This window comes from Trichoplusia ni, unplaced genomic scaffold (genome assembly GCF_003590095.1).
Source record: "Trichoplusia ni isolate ovarian cell line Hi5 unplaced genomic scaffold, tn1 tig00002905, whole genome shotgun sequence".
Taxonomy (NCBI): domain Eukaryota; kingdom Metazoa; phylum Arthropoda; class Insecta; order Lepidoptera; family Noctuidae; genus Trichoplusia; species Trichoplusia ni.
The window spans coordinates 23104-45000 of NW_020800298.1; the positions used below are offsets into that span (position 1 = coordinate 23104).

At 39.4% G+C, this 21897-nt stretch overlaps 1 protein-coding gene and 2 non-coding genes across 3 annotated transcripts; 1 reads left to right on the forward strand and 2 right to left on the reverse strand.

The window, feature by feature from the left end:
• The first annotated feature begins 6508 nt into the window (after nt 1-6508).
• On the forward strand, nt 6509-13331 carry LOC113507562. The gene is made up of 5 exons (XM_026890418.1): nt 6509-6681; nt 7361-8236; nt 8686-8824; nt 12144-12379; nt 12660-13331. Exons 1-5 carry the CDS (start codon nt 6544-6546, stop codon nt 12924-12926), a joined length of 1656 nt encoding a protein of 551 aa, XP_026746219.1. The 5' UTR covers nt 6509-6543; the 3' UTR covers nt 12927-13331.
• A 4983-nt stretch (nt 13332-18314) lies between these two features.
• Nucleotides 18315-18471, reverse strand: LOC113507572. Its single transcript, XR_003401877.1, has one exon. It is a non-coding gene; the product is annotated as a 5.8S ribosomal RNA (ribosomal RNA).
• Nucleotides 18472-18891: 420 nt separating this feature from the next.
• Nucleotides 18892-20795, reverse strand: LOC113507566. Its single transcript, XR_003401872.1, has one exon. It is a non-coding gene; the product is annotated as a small subunit ribosomal RNA (ribosomal RNA).
• Between the last annotated feature and the right edge of the window lie 1102 nt (nt 20796-21897).

Consider the following 21897-nt stretch of genomic DNA (forward strand, 5'->3'; position numbering starts at 1 on the left):
GTGTTTAATTATATTAATAGTTTATTTTCGTAATTTTTATATTATTTATTTTGGTAGTGTTTAATTGTATTAATAGTTTATTTTCGTAATTTGGTAGTGTTTAATTAAATTAATAGTTTATTTTCGTAATTGGTAGTGTTTAATTAAATTAATAGTTTATTTTCGTAATTGGTAGTGTTTAATTATATTAATAGTTTATTTTCGTTATTATTATATTAGTTATTTTGGTAGTGTTTAATTGTATTAATAGTTTATTTTCGTAATTGGTAGTGTTTTACTATATTAATAGTTTATTTTCGTAATTATTACATAATAACTATATATAATTGTAAGTGTAAGGTAGCTTCAGTTACCGTCGATTAAAAATACACAATGCCACCTAAAAAACGACCATCTTTATCTCGAAATTCGAGAGATGCTAAAAGGATGAGAAATGCGCGTTCTCAAGAATCGGCAGAGGAAAGAGCACATCGGTTAAACTCTATGAGAGTTAGTGCCTCAACCTCTCGAGCCAATGAAAGCTCTCCAGAGAGAGAGATGCGATTAGCAGCTGACAGAGCGAGACGAGCTACATCACGGGCGTCTCAAAGCTCTTCTCAACGAGAGCTGAGGCTTACCATTGACCGAGAACAACATGTGTTATCCCGAGATGCTGAAACTGCGTCACAACGAGAATTGCGTCTCACTGCTGACCGCGAACGGCATACATTGTCTCGCGAGTCAGAAACCTACACTGAGAGGGAATTGCGTCTCACAGCTGACCGCGAACGTCATATATTGTCTCGCGAGTCAGAAACCTTCACTGACAGAGAATTGCGTCTCACAGCTGACCGCGAACGTCATATATTGTCTCGCGAGTCAGAAACCTACACTGAGAGGGAATTGCGTCTCACAGCTGACCGCGAACGTCATATATTGTCTCGCGAGTCAGAAACCTACACTGAGAGGGAATTGCGTCTCACAGCTGACCGCGAACGTCATATATTGTCTCGCGAGTCAGAAACCTACACTGAGAAAGAATTGCGTCTCACAGCTGACCGCGAACGTCATATATTGTCTCGCGAGTCAGAAACCTACACTGAGAGGGAATTGCGTCTCACAGCTGACCGCGAACGTCATATTTTATCTCGAGAATCTGAAACTTTAACTCAATATGAAGACCGTTTGACAAATGATAGGGTGCACCATAATGTTATTCGATCTCTCGAAGACGCACATGAGCATGAACAACGACTAGAGTCGGTACGCGAATATTATAATTCTTTGAGACAAGAACGATCAGTAAGTTTGTCTAATGAAAGATTAAGAATCGAAAATATTCGGTCTCTTGAAACGGACGAACAGCGAGAGGCCCGTCTTACTGCAGACAGATTTCGACATAGCCTTAATAACTTAGATGTACACATAGAAGATCAATCTAGAAATTCGGTGGCTTGGTCCGACAAATATAAAAGTGGGTTTGCTTATAACCTCACAATTGATTATGGATCATCTTCTGTAATAGGCGATATGAACGTGGTATGTCGTTTTTGTAATGCTTCAAAGTGGAGTAAGGAGTCAGCTGGTTTCTGTTGTTCTACAGGTAAAATAAATTTGCCTTCACTCGAAGACCCACCGGAACCTTTGAAATCACTACTTTTAGGGGAACATATACAATCTAAACAGTTGTTAGATAATATTCGCACTTATAATAGTGCATTTCAAATGACATCCTTTGGCGCTCAACAAATCTCAAAAGGTCATTTCATGCCTACTTTTAAGATACAAGGTCAGGTTTACCATTTGATAGGGTCCCTTTTGCCTGAAAACCAACCTAAGTTTCTTCGAATATATTTTGTATCCGACTACAACGAACAGTCGAATATAAGAAATCAATATTTCCCGAATTTAAATACTGAACTCATATCACAACTTCAGAACATGTTGCATCAGGTTAATTCGTATGTGTGCAGTTTTAAATCGGCATTAGAAGCTCTTCCTCGAGATGATGATAACAATTATAAAATTGTTATAAATGCCGATAGGCGTCCAACTCAGGAACACCCTGGGCGTTATAATGCTCCATCCACGAATGAAGTTGCTGTGGTATTGGTCGACCAGGAATGTGATAGGCGTGATATCGTTATCCGTTCCAGAGATAATCGTTTGCAACGTATTTATGAAACCCACAGGGCTTACGACAGTTTGCAATACCCTTTGATATACTGTCGAGGGGAAGATGGTTATAATTTTGCTTTATACCAAACTGATCCGCGTACAGGCGCACCTAATTATAATAAAAAGATTTCATGCCTTCAATTTTACTGTTACCACTTGCAAGTAAGACGGAATAGGTTTGTATACTTTCAACGTTTTCGTGGCTTCTTCAATCAGTTTATTGTTGACATGTACGCAAAAATTGAAACCGAAAGATTAGTTTATATACGATCTAATCAAAGGCAGCTGCGCGTTGAAGAATACGTGCACCTTCGCGACGCCATGCAGCAAGATAACGATACGGTGAATATGGGTCGTTTAGTTATTTTGCCCTCTTCTTTTACTGGTGGTCCACGATACATGCACGAACGTACTCAAGATGCTTTTTGTTACGTAAGAAAATATGGACGTCCCGACTTATTTATTACTGTAACTACCAATCCTAAGTGGGATGAAATTACTCGGGAGCTTCTTGAGGGTCAAGCACCGCATGACCGCCATGATATCATAGCAAGAGTTTTTCATTTAAAATTAAAATCAATGATAGATCTACTTACCAAAGATAAAATTTTTGGAGAAGTATTGTGTTATATGTATAGTATTGAATGGCAAAAACGCGGCTTACCTCACGCACATATCCTGCTTTGGTTAAAAGATAAGGTTCGACCTAATGATGTAGACAGTTTAATCAGTGCTGAAATTCCAAGTCCGATTGCAGATCCCGTGTTATACGACATTGTTAAAACTCATATGATACATGGTCCATGTGGTTCGTTTAACGGGAATTCTCCTTGCATGCAAGACGGTCGTTGCACTAAAAGATATCCAAAAGCCTTAGTGGATGGCACTGTAACAGGACATGATGGATACCCATTATATCGTCGCCGTTCAAGAGATAATGATGGTTTTACTGTTGAAAAGCGAGTGTCTGGACAACAAGTTACTTTAGATAATAGGTGGGTCGTTCCGTATTCTCCTGTGTTGTCCAGAGCATTTCAAGCTCACATAAATGTTGAAATGTGTAATAGTGTAGAGTCAATAAAATATATTTGTAAGTATATTAATAAGGGCAGTGACCAAGCTACATTTGCTTTGAGAAATGAACATGATGAAGTTACAAGATTTCAGTCAGGCAGATATATAAGTTCTTCAGAAGCTGTGTGGCGGATCTTAAGTTTCAACATTCACGAAAGATATCCACCTGTGACTCATCTGGATGTTCATCTTGAAGGCGGCCAACGTATATATTTCAACGCCGAAAATGTCACAGAACGGTTAGAGAACCCTAGACAAACAAGTTTATTAGCATTCTTTCGACTTTGCCAAACTGATGATTTTGCAAAATCTCTTTTGTATGAGGAAGTTCCATCGTATTATACCTACGATAAGCAACGGGGTGTCTTTAATCGAAGACGCCGTGGCAGGCCTGTAGATGGCGAGTCAGGTATTTTTAAAGAACATGTTCTTGGTAGAGTGTACACCGTTCATCCTAACAACGCTGAGTGTTTCTATTTGCGATTATTATTACATACCGTGCGAGGACCGACCTCATTTATAGATTTGAGAAAAGTAGACGATGTTGTTTATCCCACTTATCAAGCAGCTTGCCAAGCGCGTCATTTGCTTGAAAATGATCAGCATTGGGATGACGCTTTAGCAGAATCCTGTGTTAGTGATAATCCACGACGGTTAGCCATTTATTTGTAACATTACTCACATTTTGTAATTTGTCAGATGCTGTAACATTATGGGAAAAATATAAAGAAAAATTTTCAGAAGACTTTCTTAGAAATATACCTAACAATGATGAAGGCACAACTAATGATAATTTCCGTGATCTTGCCATAAATCAGTGCTTATTAGCTCTTCAGGATGACTTAACAGCAGTAGGCGGTAAATCACTCTGTGAATATGGTTTGCCAACACCAACCTCAGTCGGAGAGGTAACTAATAGGGAATATTCCGCAGAGATTGGTTACAATTTAACGGAACTGCTGACAACATTAGAAAACGGTGTCCCAATGATGACTGCAGAACAACGTTCAGTTTATGACCGCGTGTGCAATAGTGTTCAAAATAATTTGGGAACAATATGGTTTTTAGATGCACCTGGAGGAACTGGAAAAACCTTTTTGACTAAATTAATATTGGCTTATGTTCGAAATCAGCGTAAAATTGCGCTTGCCGTAGCTTCATCAGGGATAGCTGCAACATTGCTACCAGGAGGTAAAACTGCTCACAGTATGTTTAAAATACCAATTGATTTAGATCGCACGGAAAATCCAACCTGTAGTATTTCAAGAAATAGCGACAAAGCTAAGGTATTACGCGAGTGTAGTTTAATCATATGGGATGAATGTACGATGGCCCATCGAAAAGGAGTAGAAGCGGTAGACAGAACTTTAAGGGATATAAGACAAAATGATCGACCAATGGGCGGTATCACGGTTTTATTTTGTGGTGATTTCCGACAAACCTTACCGGTAATACCACGGGGAACCCGAGCTGATGAGGTTAGGGCTTGCCTGAAAAGCTCTTATTTATGGCGAGATATACAATCGGTGCATTTGACTATAAATATGCGAGTGAGAACTGGAGATAACCCGGATGATAGTCAATTTTCTGACACATTATTAAAGATTGGTGAAGGTACCTATCCACAACTACACCAAGGAAAACTTATACTGACGCCTGAATTATGTTGTATGGTGCAATCTCAACCACATCTTATATCGTCGGTTTACGGTGACGTAACAAATATATTAAATAGGGACAATTCTTGGCTATGCGAAAGATCTATTTTAACTCCTCGCAATGACCAGGCATCTGAGATCAATAACAAAATACTGTCGAATATACAGGGGGAAAGCAAAGTTTATATGTAGATCAATAAATAGAATGGTCGATGAACAAGAAGCCACTAATTACCCGATAGAATTTTTAAATTCTTTAAATATGCCCGGACTTCCCTCTCATGAAATTTGTTTAAAAATTGGGATACCGATTATTATGCTCCGAAATTTAAAACCACCACAACTTTGCAATGGAACTCGACTAAAAGTAACCCAGTTGCAACAAAATATAATCGAGGCTCAAATTTTAACAGGTTGCGGTGCAGGAGAAACCGTCTTTATTCCCAGAATACCCTTAATACCAAATAATTTTCCATTCCAATTTAAAAGGACGCAATTCCCAGTATCGGTGTGTTATGCAATGACAATTAACAAGGCTCAAGGGCAGACTTTTCGTGTTGCTGGAGTAGATCTCAGTGTCAGTTGTTTCTCACATGGTCAGTTGTATGTTGCTCTTTCCCGTGTTAGCAGTTCTAAAAGTCTTTATGTTCACGTGCCGGACGGGTCAACTTTCAATATAGTTTACCCGGAAGCTTTGCACTAAAGTATTTTCGTTTTATAGGTACCTTTACCTTACCTTTATAAGGCAGTGGTACTTATATTGCCACCAGAATTTGAACCTTAACACATTATTATAAAGTTTAAAAGCTATAAATATTTTTAAGTTCTGTGTCTTATAAAGGGTTAAGCCTTATGTGAACGTGATCTAAACAATATTACCAATATAAATAATAATAATAAATATTACCAATACATTAACTTAATACACAAGGAGTTACACGCTGACGGAGTCGCGGACACAGCTATCTATACTTTTCTGCCGGAAGTCACTATTCCACGCGGACGAAGTCGCGGGCACAAGCTAGTTCCAAATAAAAAGATAGGTACAGTATTAGGTTTAACGTATTTTATCTGCAAAATAAATATATTTGAGATCAAACTAATCAAAGTAACTCTTAATTCTAAAGGTAAGCAAGTATGTATCATGTGGCATCAATAGTTTATGTGTGAACAACAATTAAAATGTCAAAAGTATATGTCGTTGTATGTCGTTGTTATTTCTTATTTCACTTAGTTAACACCATAGTAATAATTGTCAAAGTTGGAGCATTTTATTTAGCGACTACACAGCAATATATTGCCACTAGATCTTTCTAAGCATATAAGTCTGAGGTACCAGTGAACATTACGTGCTATGGTGAATATCGAAAACTAAAGTCGAAAAAAAAATACAATAGACAACTAATGAACATAATAATATATTTATTTAAATTACACCCAGACATACACGTAGAACAAATGGGTGTTCTACAAACATTTTTCCTGGTTGGGAATCGAACCTTCGACCTCCGGTATAGTCAGGGCCTCTAACTACTAGACCTACAGGCGAGTCATCTCGCGTTGTTAAATCTGCGGATCCCGTATACGTTACGCTAGTTTACTGCGAACTGGTAATTACGTTTATAATAAGTTTTCTTTGACAAGTTATAGAGTAATGGAGAGTCAAGAGTATAAGCACTCGAGGGTTGAGGAGTTGGATGAGGATGGAGTGGCGTCACTGCTGCAGCGGTGGGACTACCTGGAGTTCGCAGAATTTGTGCGGGAGAAGAGACTGGATGGGAGGAAGCTGCTGGTAGGTATAAAAAAACGTGTTCAGCCGTTTCTGAAGTATCCTGACAGGATTCTAGTCTTTAAATAAAGTCATAAAGAATGTAACTTTTTGACTTACATATTTCACTTACTGAGTCATACTTTCCCGTACTAACACGTTCTTCGTATATTTGTCTTGTCTTCGTCATTACACTTTACAATGAATGATACAAGATGACACTTAACTATGACTACTAATTAAGTGACGTTTGTAAATGCTGCTTTCGGACTCACTTGTAAAATTCACTATTAAAGTTAATATTTGAGCAGCGACGTAGAAACTTATTAGTATCCTGAAAATGTAATAAAACAAAAATAATGATGTTTGATGTCGTAATAAACGTTTATGTTGAATGACCGACCGTGACAGTTGTGATGCAATAGACAATTAACCTTATCAACTAAATGTAGCGTAATTAATGTAATAAAGACTAGACTTAATCTTGTGTCTCATTAATCTATCAACAACTAGTTTTATGGTAAGTTAATACCTGCTATCCTACTTGATGAAGCGATAAACATAGACCTCCCGGAAAAATAAATTAAATACATGGATATATTAATTCTATGCATCTTAATATAAAGTACGCACGACGATAGTGAATAGTGTGTTTCTATTAAGGAAAAAGGCAAATATAACATCAAAATTAATATTTTTGCAGGACGTGACAGAAGGAATTGTAAAGCTATGGCGCCCAAAAGTAAACGCAAAGAAGTTTATTTCTTTTATAGAAGACGTAAAACAAAATCCAAACAAATATTTGAATGACGCAGATAATACTGCAACGCTTAAAATTGGCCACAAAGATAATACAAAGGTATCTGAAACAGATGTTCCAGATAAAGTTGATGTGGAAAGTCAATACCAAACCGTCACACATCGTAGAAAAGAAGAAAGTACACAAACACATAACAGAATGAGTTCAGTAGAAGAGCTCATACGAAGAATCGTGCCAGCAAAGAGTTTCCTGTACAGAAACCAACAGAAGACGGAGAGATCTCCATCATACTTACCTATGGACTCCGGAACACCTAAGAAGAAAAAGTTATTCAGTCTCAGTTCATACGAATACCCATTCTTCGACATAAGAGCCAGGTTTTCCAGACAAGAAAATACTTCAGACAGAGGGTACTACTCCATGAAGAGAAACAGCAGGTATTACATAGCTAGGACTTACAGGAAACCTGAAAGTAAACCTAAATATAAATCACTATCAGTTGGAGAGGAAATCAGTGAAAAACTGCCAGAAGATCATTTCTACGAAGACTTGTGTTACAATGAGGTTGTTGAAAAAGAAAAAGAGAAGGTAGTAGAAACTAGAGTAGTCAGTGTCAAGCCTTGTATCGTGAAGATCCAGGAATACTTCCAATCCTTTAAAGTGCCGTTCTTTAAGAAACACGAGATGTTAGAAGATTGTAAGGTGGAGAGTGCGAAAGAAGAAGTTTCAAATTTCTATGAGAATAGTGATAGTGTCGCTAATATGTACGACTCGGTGCATGCTGTTAGACCTATTGATAGCAGTGAAGCTAAAAATCAGGTGAGATTTAGTTTTTTCGAGACATTAAACCTGTTTTACGCGTTGACTATTCCTGTATGTGCTTAAATAATTAAAACTACGTAACAGATTCTGATGCGGTTTTTTTTTAATATTGTGATTAGTCATTTAAGAGGAGTGATTATTTTCATACACTGATGTGTTAGGCGTGGTGTCGGACTTGCGAGATTATAATAATAATTGTTTCCAGAGTTCCATAGTTACCACTTTATTTTTAAGTTACGTGTTACATTTATTTTTCTAAATAATAATTAAAATATGTAATAGGATAATGTTCCTTAAAGCATACTGGAATAATAAACTGTCTCCTGCAGCGATTACTAAAATACGCAAGCGGAGCCGTTAGCAGAAGCTACTTACAGATTATTATTTTTTTACCTTCATCAAACGTTATTAACACTTTTTCTGACTCCGTGTCCATTTTATCGCAGACTAAACTCCCCGTGGAAGAGTACTTGGAGCCGTTGCAGGTGAACAAGGACTACTGTGACATCACATACCGACAGAAGGACGACTCGCTGCTAGGGTACATCCTCAGCATCTTCGAGAACCGGTTCGGGATCAGACGAGGTAAATATGTAGATCTTTAATACTTTAGATAATCTCACTATTTATTCCACCACTCTACGAAATCTTCAGATAGCAGTGCCGTTTTCAAAGAGCGATAGTAATCAGCAGTATATGTAGGAGATATGCATTATGTTGAAAGTAGCAGCTCTGACCGTCATTATTATAACGTTTAAGAATACATTTATTTAAACGTATACATACCAATGACGATTCAATATATAGACTGCACGGTTTAGCCGAGTGGTTAAGGTCACCAAGAAGAACCCACTGAGCGCGATGTGTCGCGGGTTCGACCCCTGTGTAGGTGGCGTTTGTGTTATCCACGAATGCTTGTTCTGAGGCTGGGCAAGTTATGAATGATAATATGGTATAGGTAAATTGGTTAAACTCGCTTATGTTTATTGTCAATAGTTTTAAGAAAGCACTACTGTGAAGATGTAGCGATTTTTGTATATAATGCTGATCTCCACAATAAATTCTACAAAACTAACTTAACTTGGCAGTTGAGAAAGTATTCTGTAAAAAAAATATATGATTATGAAAATAATATTAGACGACTTTTTTTTCAAAACGAAAACGCGATCTCCCGAGTTGGTGTAGTCCTACACAGGGAGACTAATATGACAATACAACGCTGACACTTTCTCATAAGTTTTTTTTTCTTTTATTTCTCGAGAAACATGTGTTGGGTGAGCGACATGTAAGTTTGTAGGGATGTGACTTAATGATTATCGATAAACGTTTGGCGAGTTAGAATTGCAAGGAGAATTGTATGATTTAAAATAAATAAATAAAAGAAAACAACACTATTACCATATGAAGTGTTTAGTTTAAGAATGGTATGCTTTATAAAGAATATATTAGGAATAAATGAAAAATTAATCAATCAACTTATAGTCATAAAATACTTTTTGAGTTTTAGGGGTCCTTTCCAGACTTTATAATTATGTCCTTTCTTAGCTATTCTAGTATTTTTTATTAGACATTTCTGACATAAAAAGAAACTATTGTGAGGAAACTGGATTTCCAAATATTTTAATAACCTACATTGAGCTACCTGCATGGTAATTAATGTTCAAAACTCTCCTATATGGTAGCAAGCCCATTCCTAGCAGTAAAACATCTTTAGGCTAGTATTATTATAACTTAGAAGTCTATCGATAAGTCTCGATAGATCTGATAGTGGCCAGCACTCGGAAAGAAAGATCCCATACTTGTATTTGTACATTAATATCGAAATTTTACGCTACGTCTGCGTGTGCGCTATGTTAAAAAATTAAAGAAAATACTTAAAAAAATATTCATTATTTATTTCATAATAACTTTAGCTTAATTTGAAAATTAAGGAAAAAATGATAAATTTTCATCTGAGAAAAAACATTTAAATTTTAAGAAAATTGGTTGTGTTTAGAATTGATTATTTTTTCCGTTGTTTACCTAAGTCGTCCATCATCTTTTCAAACAAATGAATTATTAAAACCGTTCCCGTCTAAATCTAGGGAACACGGATCGACAGATGTTTCCGTATGCAAGCGCCGCCGCGGGTAAAAATAAGTCATTATAATAAACATAATAAAACCCGATAAACTCAGAACAATTATTTGTTTACTCCTTATTAGTGCGTCGGGAGTGACACCAGTGTATTATAAAACTTATAATAACAGTGAAAGTAGCCTTGTTTAGTAATTAGAGTGAGAGATATTCAAATTTAATTGGTTGTTAGTCAAATGTGGTTGAAAAGTGTTAAGTTTTGTGTAGTTTGCACTCAGTGTAACTTACTAAATAATTGTGCTAATTTTACGTGATGAATATTTTTGGTAGAAAAAAGTTAAATTAAAAAAGGAAAGTGAAAAGTGTGCCTTCGGCAGGAAATTGTGCTAGCTTTTGTAATTCATGAGTAATTTATACGGAACTGGTGGTTTTTCTATTTATTAAAGAAATAGTCGAGAAAAGTAATCACAAAAAAATATCACAGATTCAATTTTATTAAGTTGTACGCTTAAGATCAAATAACAAACAAGACTTGTTATATTTTTGAAAAAAAAAAAATAGTTTGGCATATATACTGTGTCACTTTAAATCTCTCACTCATACATAACACAGTATTCAGATCGCCGTTAATTCGTTAGATACACTTAATTGTTGTGACTACATACAGTCGGAGACGGTGAGTCACGACTGATTCACACCGATCCTTATCTTGCAATTGATATAATTGAACTTAACACCATTGCTCAGATATGCTGTAAGTTTGGACTGTTTTAACAAGCTTTTCGACAGAGGGCGCTGTGTGCGTCAATATTACTTTAACACTTAATTAATTATTCAAAGATAGTAATGTCTAATATTATTACTAAGTAATTTACGTTTTTTATCTCAAATATTCCATTGAAAACAATGACTTCACACAAAGGGATATTACCAAGTTAAAAATAACATCGTTAATAAAATCCACTTAATTGGTTAATGGAGCTATTCTAAAAATAACTAACAAAATGAAGTGATAAATATTAATTGTTTCTCATTTACATAATATATTCTCAATAAAGGTTGTACTAAGAACCTAACTTGTGCGTATTAATAGTGACAGTAATCTAGCAAAACATTAAAACAATGACAAAATTATAAAGTAGTACATAAAAAGGCACTTGCAATAAACATAAATAAACAAACAAACAAACAAACATTACAACTTATTAGTCTGCAAACAACTTTAACAAATATGGCGGTAAAACAGTTGACTGCCAAAGACTGGTAGTGGAGGTACGATGTGCTGGTGGGTGAAAGTGAGTGTACCACTCATGTACAACCTGGGAGCCAGGCTCGGGACCACCGTGGTGGACTGCTTCTACCATATAGGGCATTGTCTCACCGATGTGGTCGCAGGTGATTAACAAAGAGGTGTTTTTGTGAATGTGGTAATGCAAGTCAAGCGCTAAGACCTGGGCTCCAATTCCGCTATTTACATATTTCGATTCAAATGACGCTATTTGTATTCTTCTCACCATTTTGCCAACACAATAATCCATTTTTGCCATCATCATCATCCCAGCCTATATAGCTGTATATAGCTGTCGACTGCTGGACATAATAGGCCTCTCCATACGTTCTCATTTTTGTAATAATCAATATTCCATTCATTCATCGGCAATTGTAAATAGCAGAATTGCTGCCCGGCCCTGGATTGTCACATAGTTTTTATCCCAATTTTATGTTAGGGTTCATTTTCGATTTGTAGCTAGCAGAGCCGCTGGCTACAGCTAGCCTCTCCTAATTCTATTAACGAAATAATTACTAAGCAATATTTTTTCATTTCCAGAAACAAACGACGACCATCACTCTGAGGACTCAGAAGGTGATCCCAAAGATGGCAGCGAGGACCCTGGCCGCAGGTGGCCAGAGGAGCGCAAGTCAGGCAGGACCAACATGGCGGACCGGCCTCTCCCGGTGCCGGTTGAGAACGAGCCCTACTACATGAACGTGGACAGAGCTGAGGCACAGAACTTGCTGAAGGGACAACCTGATGGAACCTTCATTCTAAGGCCTTCTAGTCAGGTAAGGATTGTATAGTCTAAAGGGATTGTTGCCACCTTTAAAATATTTTTGCGGTTGAGTAAAGTGTAAAAGCGTACATGGTATTGAGCAGTGTCTGTAGGTCTCACAAATAAACACAAAATAGTGGACAAAAATTCAAAGAGACAGATTTTTGCCCATGTGCAATGCATGCAATGCAACCACTCCTATATATGTCCTTATTTTTATAACAGTACAAGCTTGGAATCGTATTGTATTTAGGTATGTAAATAGTAATTTAATAGTTGATGTTCCTTTCTAGCCGGACCACGCGTATACTCTCAGCGTGTCCTGCTCCAACGCCGTCCACAACGTGGGCGTCCGGCGCAGGCCTGACGGTCGGCTGGCGCTCGGTTTCCCCCGCCGCGGCGAGCACAGCTTCCCGAGCGTGACGTCATTGCTGCGACACCACAGGAAAAGACGACTGCTGTTAGTCGCGGCCGGTGACGTCATCGGAGCTACCACCCTTAACGAAACACCGCACTACTATCAGAGCCCTAGCAGTCTTCCAGTACCCATTGGGAATTGATGAAGCAAGTTATTATTGATACCCGAATTTCGGTTTCATTTTTAGAGTACGAAGCTCTAAAATTAAATGAAGTCAACGTTGATGATGATAAAAAAACCGATGTGTCTACGAAGGTGATCTTCGATTGCCAATTATTTTTACTTTTTGATCGAATGTTTGCCAAGTCATTTGTAAGAGTTGCGTATAATCGTCGATTTAAAACGATTCCTTTATTAATAGTCCATTCTTGAGTTATTCCGTAATGGTTAGTGACTATTAAATATAATCTACTACAATTCCTCGGCAATGATTTTTGTATGTAAATATAATTCAGTTTATAATAAAAAAAAAATGATATTACGCTGTTAACGTCCAGACTGTTAATGAGTTAAACAAAGCACCTAATAATAAAGTTTTCCCACCTAACTTGTTTTTTAATTTGACTTTTTCATTGAATATTGTTCGCTTATTAGTTTTTATTTTTATTTTTAATCGCGTGTAACCCTCATAAGCTTCTATTATTGATAGTGCAGTAAATGACGACACACTAGGATGTTACCACAAGTAAATAATAAGTTAGACAGTCTATTGTTTGTATGATTACTTGATGATTCCTTACAGTAAATTACGTGAGTTGACCACCCGTGAAACAGTTACTTACTACCAACTACGTACTTGTTAAGAAAAAGAAAACTAGAACGTATTTTGGTATTTTTATGAAATTTTCTTTCACCATATTATTATTATATTATGATAGCCAAAAAAGGAATATTGCAAAATTGGTTGCAAATCAGAAACATGCAGTTAGAGTATGTTATATTTAACTAACGAATACAAAGCATCCTGGGTCAAAAAAATATTTTTTAGGGATCCTTAACCCAATGATAAAAGTGGTAAATAAGACTTCGACGTCCTTTTGTCTGTTACTAGGCTTTAGCTTACGGATCATGAGATTTAAAAACATGAAAAAAGAAATCTTTTCTCGCAGCAAAATCACTTAGGAATCGGTGAAGTGTGGGCGAAACAGGTCCAATGAAATTTGGCCTTTAAAAATAAATAAATAAATAAATGCGGACAACATCACATACATTGTTCTGAACCCAAAGTAAGTTGCTAAAGCACTTGTGTTATGGAATTCAGATACAACGAAGGTACCACAAACACTCAGATCCGAGACAATGTAGAAAATGTGAATTTTTACATTGACCCGACCGGGGATCGAACCCGGGACCTCAGAGCTAGCGTCCAATGAAATTTGGCCTTTAAAAATAAATAAATAAATAAATGCGGACAACATCACATACATTGTTCTGAACCCAAAGTAAGTTGCTAAAGCACTTGTGCTATGGAATTCAGATACAACGAAGGTACCACAAACACCCAGACCCGAGACAATGTACAAATGTGAATTTTTACATTGACCCGACCGGGGATCGAACCCGGGACCTCAGAGCTAGCGACACCTTGAAACCGGTGCGTACGCCACTCGACCACGGAGGTCGTCAAAAAGTGCTACTTAATAGCCTGATTTTGAATAAATTGATTTAGATTTTTATGAGCATTTATTTTTCTTCTTCTAATCTTCAGCGTCGCCAGTCCGACTTGCACTTGGCCGGCTTTTTCTTTACACTGTGATATTTTTACTTTTCGCGATGGATTCGCTTTTTCAAGATAGTATTGCTACTATTCCTTTAACCGTTCGTCATCGCGTCATCACCAATGGTATGAGTAATAGTACGTAGCACTATTCTATATGCTGTGGTAATAGGTGCAGTATGAGTCACGAAGCTGCTTTAATTAATATAATACATTAATGAACTATTTAATTGATTGTGAAGCGTGATCAACATGTTTGTTAGTCACTACATCCATACTGATATTGATATATCACATATATAACAATATTAGTATGGAAGCGTCAGGAACATTTTCCGAACAGTCTGGGTTAGCCTCCATCTTGGGCGTATGAGCGACGGGATATTCAAAATAAAAGCGTCAACGTTATCTTCTAGATTAGGATTAGCATTGCCATTCAACGTGGCAATGCTGCCAGCCTTTTGGGCACACTCCCAGCCAGCGGCGATGCCGATGAATTTTTTGATGCTTTGATTTAATTATTTTTTGTTTTTTAACTTGTAAATATTTAACTCTGTAAAATTGTAAATAAAATTATTAATTTAGAAAAAAAAGTCTTCTAGATTGTATAATGTGAACTTCTAACATTATGGAGTAAAATACAATAGGACCGTTGAGATGGAATATTATTTGGAGCCAATAGGTTAGCACGTGCTCGCTATTTTTATGACAACTGTCTTGACAAGCAAAACGAACGTCGTCGCACCTAGCGCCACCTACTACTCTATTCGGGGTAACCCGCTTCCTTTTTAAATTTACCACTTACTCATTATAATAATAGTTATGGACTAGCTTAATACACATTTCTAACATTTCCACAATCAATTAAAATCGTCTAACTAAACAAAAGTATTCTCAATTAATCCGCGCGCCGTCATATAAATTAATGTGGATGGGATATGGGCAGGGGAATGATGAAATCTTTATGGCTCTTTGTGATAAGCTATTTATATATTTTGGAGACAATTAATTACCAATTAAAGTTAAAATACTTATCAAACTATGCTGTCAACTCTACCATAATGGTTTTACCGACCTTGGTTTAATGAGATATTCTCAGGGTACGACAGGCTTACTCGAAAATTACCCATTATGTATACACAAGTTTATAATTTTATTACAATATATATTTTAACGAGTCTCGCACTACGGTAATATGAGTAGCTTGCGTAACAGTTGGTTTAATTATTTAATGCATTTGAATTGAAACTTGTTCCCAGGAACAAGATATTAGATTTTTTTATAATTTCGGATGTTTGTTGTCAGGAAGAGAACTCTATGGAGTCTGGAATTCGACATGCATCTAGGCCGATTTATATCTCCCTATTTAAAGGGTAAACAAGGGTAAACCTACTAAGGCTCCGCTGTCTGCCGATCACTTTACTACCACCATATATCTCATGAACGTCATTTTTATTTTTAAGATGCGTCATCAAAAATGATGACGCATGATAAATATTAAAATTCAGGCAAAACAAGGTAAGGTTATTAATTTTTTTAATTCAATTAATTTTTTTTTCGAGCCACTTATTGTACTCGGTGTTACGAATCCGACTAACACTTGACCAGTTAATAAAAAAAAAATAAGCCTAAGGCCTGTATACTTATATAAAAACATGAATATCAGTCCTATTCTTGTCTAAAACACCATCAAGGCAAAAACCCACATATAGACCAGTAAGAATACTACCTCCTTTTTCGCGCTGTCGGTTAATACCCAACTTAGTACCGCGCAAGCCGCAGTGTATTAACAGCGCAGTTAGCACGCGATGTAGCACGCACTGAAAACCTCGCCAACGCACAAGTTACAAAACTGAAGGAAATGTGCTCACTCATATAATTTATATAGGAAACTGAAAAACTAAATGGGCTGTCTATAAGTGTCGCAAGTAGAACAAACAAAGCAGGGTTGCCGTGAGCGATGATTACAAGGACAAACTCATGCTTATAATAGGGTACTTCATTACAAAAGTAGGATTTATTACAATAAAATGATGGGGCTGTATGGGATGGCTTGTAAAAAAGTACTGATAAGTGACGTCACTAGACTGTGTCAGGTTCATTTATTGTTTAAGTTATAAAATAAAGTAATATTTATTCGATGTTTTTTGGATGCCTATCTGATGGAAAATAAGTTTTTTTCGATTGAATACCCAATTATACGTGCGTTAGGAAGAATGTATAAGGTTTATAATATCTTTTACTGATAATGAAATCTATTTAGCGCGCGCCTTCACTTTCGTTGCGCCTTTCAGTTTTATTATCTCAATGACTCGCATACATGCTAGACTCCTTGGTCCGTGTTTCAAGACGGGTCCTGCGAGTGCCCGAAACTGAATCATCGCAGACAGAGACGCGCACAGTCCGTGACAACACGGCTGCGACGACAGACGCGCCGCACCTACGTCCGCACTTTGGCGTAGACGTTGGATACGACGTTGACTTGCGTCGGGCCGGACGCGTCTAAAACGCGTGCGCGATTCGTCAGAACTACCGTCCGACGGCCGGTCGGCCACCGTCGCGGTCCCACTACCCCCGTGAAGGGGCAACGGGGCTCCCGTACGGCGCTTAGACCGACATCGAACGGGTCGCGATGTATTTACTAAGAGAGAAGTGCACGCCGTCCCCGGACGTCGACGGACGCGACCCGTGCCAGCCGACCGAGATCGGCGACATCGAGGCGCGCGTCCGTACGCCGAGGAATGACGATGAATCTCTCCGTTCGTTCATTCGAGTTTCGCAGGTTTACCCCTGAACGGTTTCACGTACTCTTGAACTCTCTCTTCAAAGTTCTTTTCAACTTTCCCTCACGGTACTTGTTCGCTATCGGTCTCGCGGTAATATTTAGCCTTAGATGGAGTTTACCACCCACTTAGGGCTGCACTCTCAAGCAACCCGACTCTAAGGAGAGTCCCTCTCGCCGCAATCCTCCGTCGCTACGGGCCTGGCACCCTCTACGGGAAAACGGCCCCGTTCAAGACGAACTTGGACAGGAGCGATCGCGACGAGAAAGCGGAACCTCCCGAACACCACATCTCCCGCCGCCTGAACGACGGCGGGATTCAGTGCTGGGCTTCTTTCCTGTTCGCTCGCCGCTACTAAGGAAATCCTGGTTAGTTTCTTTTCCTCCGCTTACTAATATGCTTAAATTCGGCGGGTGATCCTCCCTGATCTGAGGCCAACGATAAAAAAATGAGGCAGACGCGATATCCGTCAGCGTTACGACGACGCAATCGGACACTAGAATAAAACGACGCTTTAACGGCGCTATTAGATTCTTATGAACGACTACGGCGTCGATGCGCTCTTCGGACGTCGAGTCCGCCTACTAGTATCTCGAACGATATACGGACATGTGTTTATGTCGAACACGTAGACATTGTATACTAGGACCTTGAGCACCTCGACCCCCTCTGGTTAGTTAGACCGACCGAAGGGTCGCGATCGCGCAGACGCATCTCGACGAGACGTCGAGACGCATGATACGCTTACTCGCGATCATTGTACGTCCGTCGCGTAAAACGCAAATACACGTCGTTAAATGTGCAAGAGCGTCAGACACGTCGTTCGACAAATGTCCTATCTATCGTATAGAGCGTTATTTTTGAACGGACCGTCGGTAACAACGTTCAACCCGAAAGAGCGAAGCGTAAACAGCGACGACACTTATCAAGCGAAACGGACCGACGGATGGCCGTCAAATGCGCTTCTGGATCGTATCGTATAGGGATACGAGATCATAATGCGCAATGTGGCATGTTTACTTTATACAGCCGGCCCTCAGACAGGAGTGGTCCTGGATGTGTCTCCACGGACCGCAATGTGCGTTCGAAATGTCGATGTTCAAATGTGTCCTGCAGTTCACACTATGACGCGCAGTTAACTGCGTTCTTCATCGACCCGCGAGCCAAGTGATCCACCGTCCAGGGTAATAGTTTTACAAAATTATTACCCATGTTACGATAAATAAAGAATTTTTTTTTTTTTAATATATCTAAAAAAAAAAAAAAAAAAACATTTACCCCCGTCGCGGAACACCGCGTAATCTGCAACGAGAGAGAGTGAACGTTAACGAACGCGTATCCACCTAAAGCTTATATGTTTCTCACGGTTTGCGGATTTTATGTTAAACCGTATCGTAACGAAGCATAAAACTCTCGATTGTACGCGACGCGAGACGAACGACCGGCGCGCCCGGACAGTTAAGCCATGGAACGCCTGTCGGTTCGGTCTCTTTTTAAAAGTTCATCGATACGATTGGATAAAAGTGTCGACGAACGTTTTAAGTATTTGGAGAACATTAATGTGACATCGTTTCGCGTACGCAGTGCACGTTAAAACGGTACATCGTTAATGATCCTTCCGCAGGTTCCCCTACGGAAACCTTGTTACGACTTTTACTTCCTCTAAATGATCAAGTTTGGTCAACTTCCCAGCAACGCCGACGGCCGTGAAGCCACCGCGTGTCGGTCCGAAGACCTCACTAAATCATTCAATCGGTAGTAGCGACGGGCGGTGTGTACAAAGGGCAGGGACGTAATCAACGCGAGCTTATGACTCGCGCTTACTAGGAATTCCTCGTTTATGGGGGATAATTGCAAACCCCAATCCCCAGCACGAAGGAGTTTCAGCGGGTTGCCCGGGCCTCTAGGCCAGGGAGAACATGCTGATTCCTTCAGTGTAGCGCGCGTGCGGCCCAGGACATCTAAGGGCATCACAGACCTGTTATTGCTCAATCTCGTGCGGCTCGAAGCCGCCGGTCCCTCTAAGAAGAATTTTAATACGTCGCCAGTGAGTTGCGTGACGCGTAGCCACGCACACCTAAATGACGACGCCTATTTAGCAGGCTAGAGTCTCGTTCGTTACCGGAATTAACCAGACAAATCGCTCCACCAACTAAGAACGGCCATGCACCACCACCCACCGAATCAAGAAAGAGCTGTTAATCTGTCAATCCTTCCGGTGTCCGGGCCTGGTGAGATTTCCCGTGTTGAGTCAAATTAAGCCGCAGGCTCCACTCCTGGTGGTGCCCTTCCGTCAATTCCTTTAAGTTTCAGCTTTGCAACCATACTCCCCCCGGAGTCCAAAATCTTTGGTTTCCCGGAAGCTGCCCGCCGAGCCATTGTAGTAACGTCGGCGGATCGCTAGATGACATATTTACGGTTAGAACTAGGGCGGTATCTAATCGCCTTCGAACCTCTAACTTTCGTTCTTGATTGATGAAAACACCTTTGGCAAATGCTTTCGCTGATGTTCGTCTTGCGACGATCCAAGAATTTCACCTCTAACGTCGCAATACGAATGCCCCCAGTTATCCCTATTAATCATTACCTCGGAGTTCTGAAAACCAACAAAATAGAACCGAGATCATATTCTATTATTCCATGCACGAAATATTCAAGCAGCATTTTGAGCCCGCTTTGAGCACTCTAATTTGTTCAAAGTAAAATTGTCGGCCCACCTCGACACTCACCGAAGAGCACCGCGATAGGATTTTGATATTGAACCGGCGTATTACCGCCGGCTCACCGACGATATGCTCCGCAGACGTGTCAGTATCACCGCGGATGCGGTGCACCGACAGCGCGGCGCACAAATGCAACTACGAGCTTTTTAACCGCAACAATTTTAGTATACGCTATTGGAGCTGGAATTACCGCGGCTGCTGGCACCAGACTTGCCCTCCAATTGTTCCTCGTTAAAATATTTAAAGTGTACTCATTCCGATTACGAGGCCTCGTAAGAGTCCCGTATCGTTATTTTTCGTCACTACCTCCCCGTGCCGGGAGTGGGTAATTTGCGCGCCTGCTGCCTTCCTTGGATGTGGTAGCCGTTTCTCAGGCTCCCTCTCCGGAATCGAACCCTGATTCCCCGTTACCCGTGACAACCATGGTAGTCGCAGAAACTACCATCGAAAGTTGATAAGGCAGACATTTGAAAGATGCGTCGCCGGTACTGGACCATGCGATCGGCAAAAGTTATCCAGATTCATCAAAATTAACGACTTCAGACACATGGCCATCCGTCGATTGGTTTTGATCTAATAAAAGCACTCATCCCATCACTGGTCAGAGTTCTGATTGCATGTATTAGCTCTAGAATTACCACAGTTATCCAAGTAACTGAGTAAGATCTAAGGAACCAAAACTGATATATTGAGCCATTCGCGGTATCGCCTTAATACGGCTTGCACTGAGACATGCATGGCTTAATCTTTGAGACAAGCATATAACTACTGGCAGGATCAACCAGGGAGCTTCATTCATATGAAAGACGTTCTCGTTCGTTTCGATTTTCGATTGCGGTGGTACACACGTATACCGTCCTCTCTCTATATCGATACTTACGAGAAATCCTCATTCCCGCGCGTCGACGGATTAACGCAGACGCTTGTACGGGCGAGCTCGTATAATAATTGAGACGAATATTGTTTTCGACGACGACGACGACGACTACGACGACGCCTATAAGGGTACAATATAATGAAAAAACCCCGATGGTGAACGTTCGTATCGAGACACGATTTCATTCACTTTAATAATAATCTCGGTTAACATAATAAAATACGTCAAACAACGATTTAATTGCCCGGATTGTACAGAGTCCGTATTCACTATATTCATTGTTTAGTTTATATATGTAATCATATAATAATGCGTATATAGAACAATACTATTTACACAAAAATAAATAATCGTGATTGAACTCGCGAAAGATTCACATTAGCGTATCCGTGCGCGTTTGAATCGATCACGTCACGATTAAAGTCATATTTTATAACATTTGAACCGTTAACGAATCGTAACGTTGTTACGAACCGACGGTCCACACAGTTGAAGTTACACAAACGCACAACACACACAGTACTACACACTTACATACTAATATATATATATACACTTATATATATATATATAATAATATGTATGTGTGTTGATCATCTTCATAATAATATTACTACATGTGTGTGTCGTCCATTTTTCGTTCGTAGACGACATTCAGCGACTTAACGTGAAACACACTAACATAATAATGTTCGCGTGTCAACGTTAAGTCGCTGAAAGCTGCGCACGCGCACGCGCACAACATCATACGTGCGCGCATCTGCGCGCGCCGCATGACATTGTTGCAAACTTAAACGTATATAGTATCGGAGGAGAAATACGTTATACGATGAGATATCCACGTACCAAGCGACCGAGTGAACTGAAAAGTTTCGAGATCAGCAGATCAGGGATCGTCGGTGGTGTCATTCAAACACTACCTACCCTCGAGGTGAGTGAAAGCCGACAGTGGAGACCTAGCCCCCGCCCCTACCCTCCCCCCTCCGCTCCTCCCCCACCCACCCAGATATTGG

Coding starts and splice junctions, on each gene's coding strand:
- LOC113507562 (XM_026890418.1), top strand. CDS start 6,544: ATGGAGAGTCAAGAGTATAAGCACTCGAGGGTTGAGGAGTTGGATGAG. Junction 8,237..8,685: donor GCAGTGAAGCTAAAAATCAG/GTGAGATTTAGT, acceptor ATTTTATCGCAG/ACTAAACTCCCCGTGGAAGA. Junction 8,825..12,143: donor CCGGTTCGGGATCAGACGAG/GTAAATATGTAG, acceptor TTTCATTTCCAG/AAACAAACGACGACCATCAC.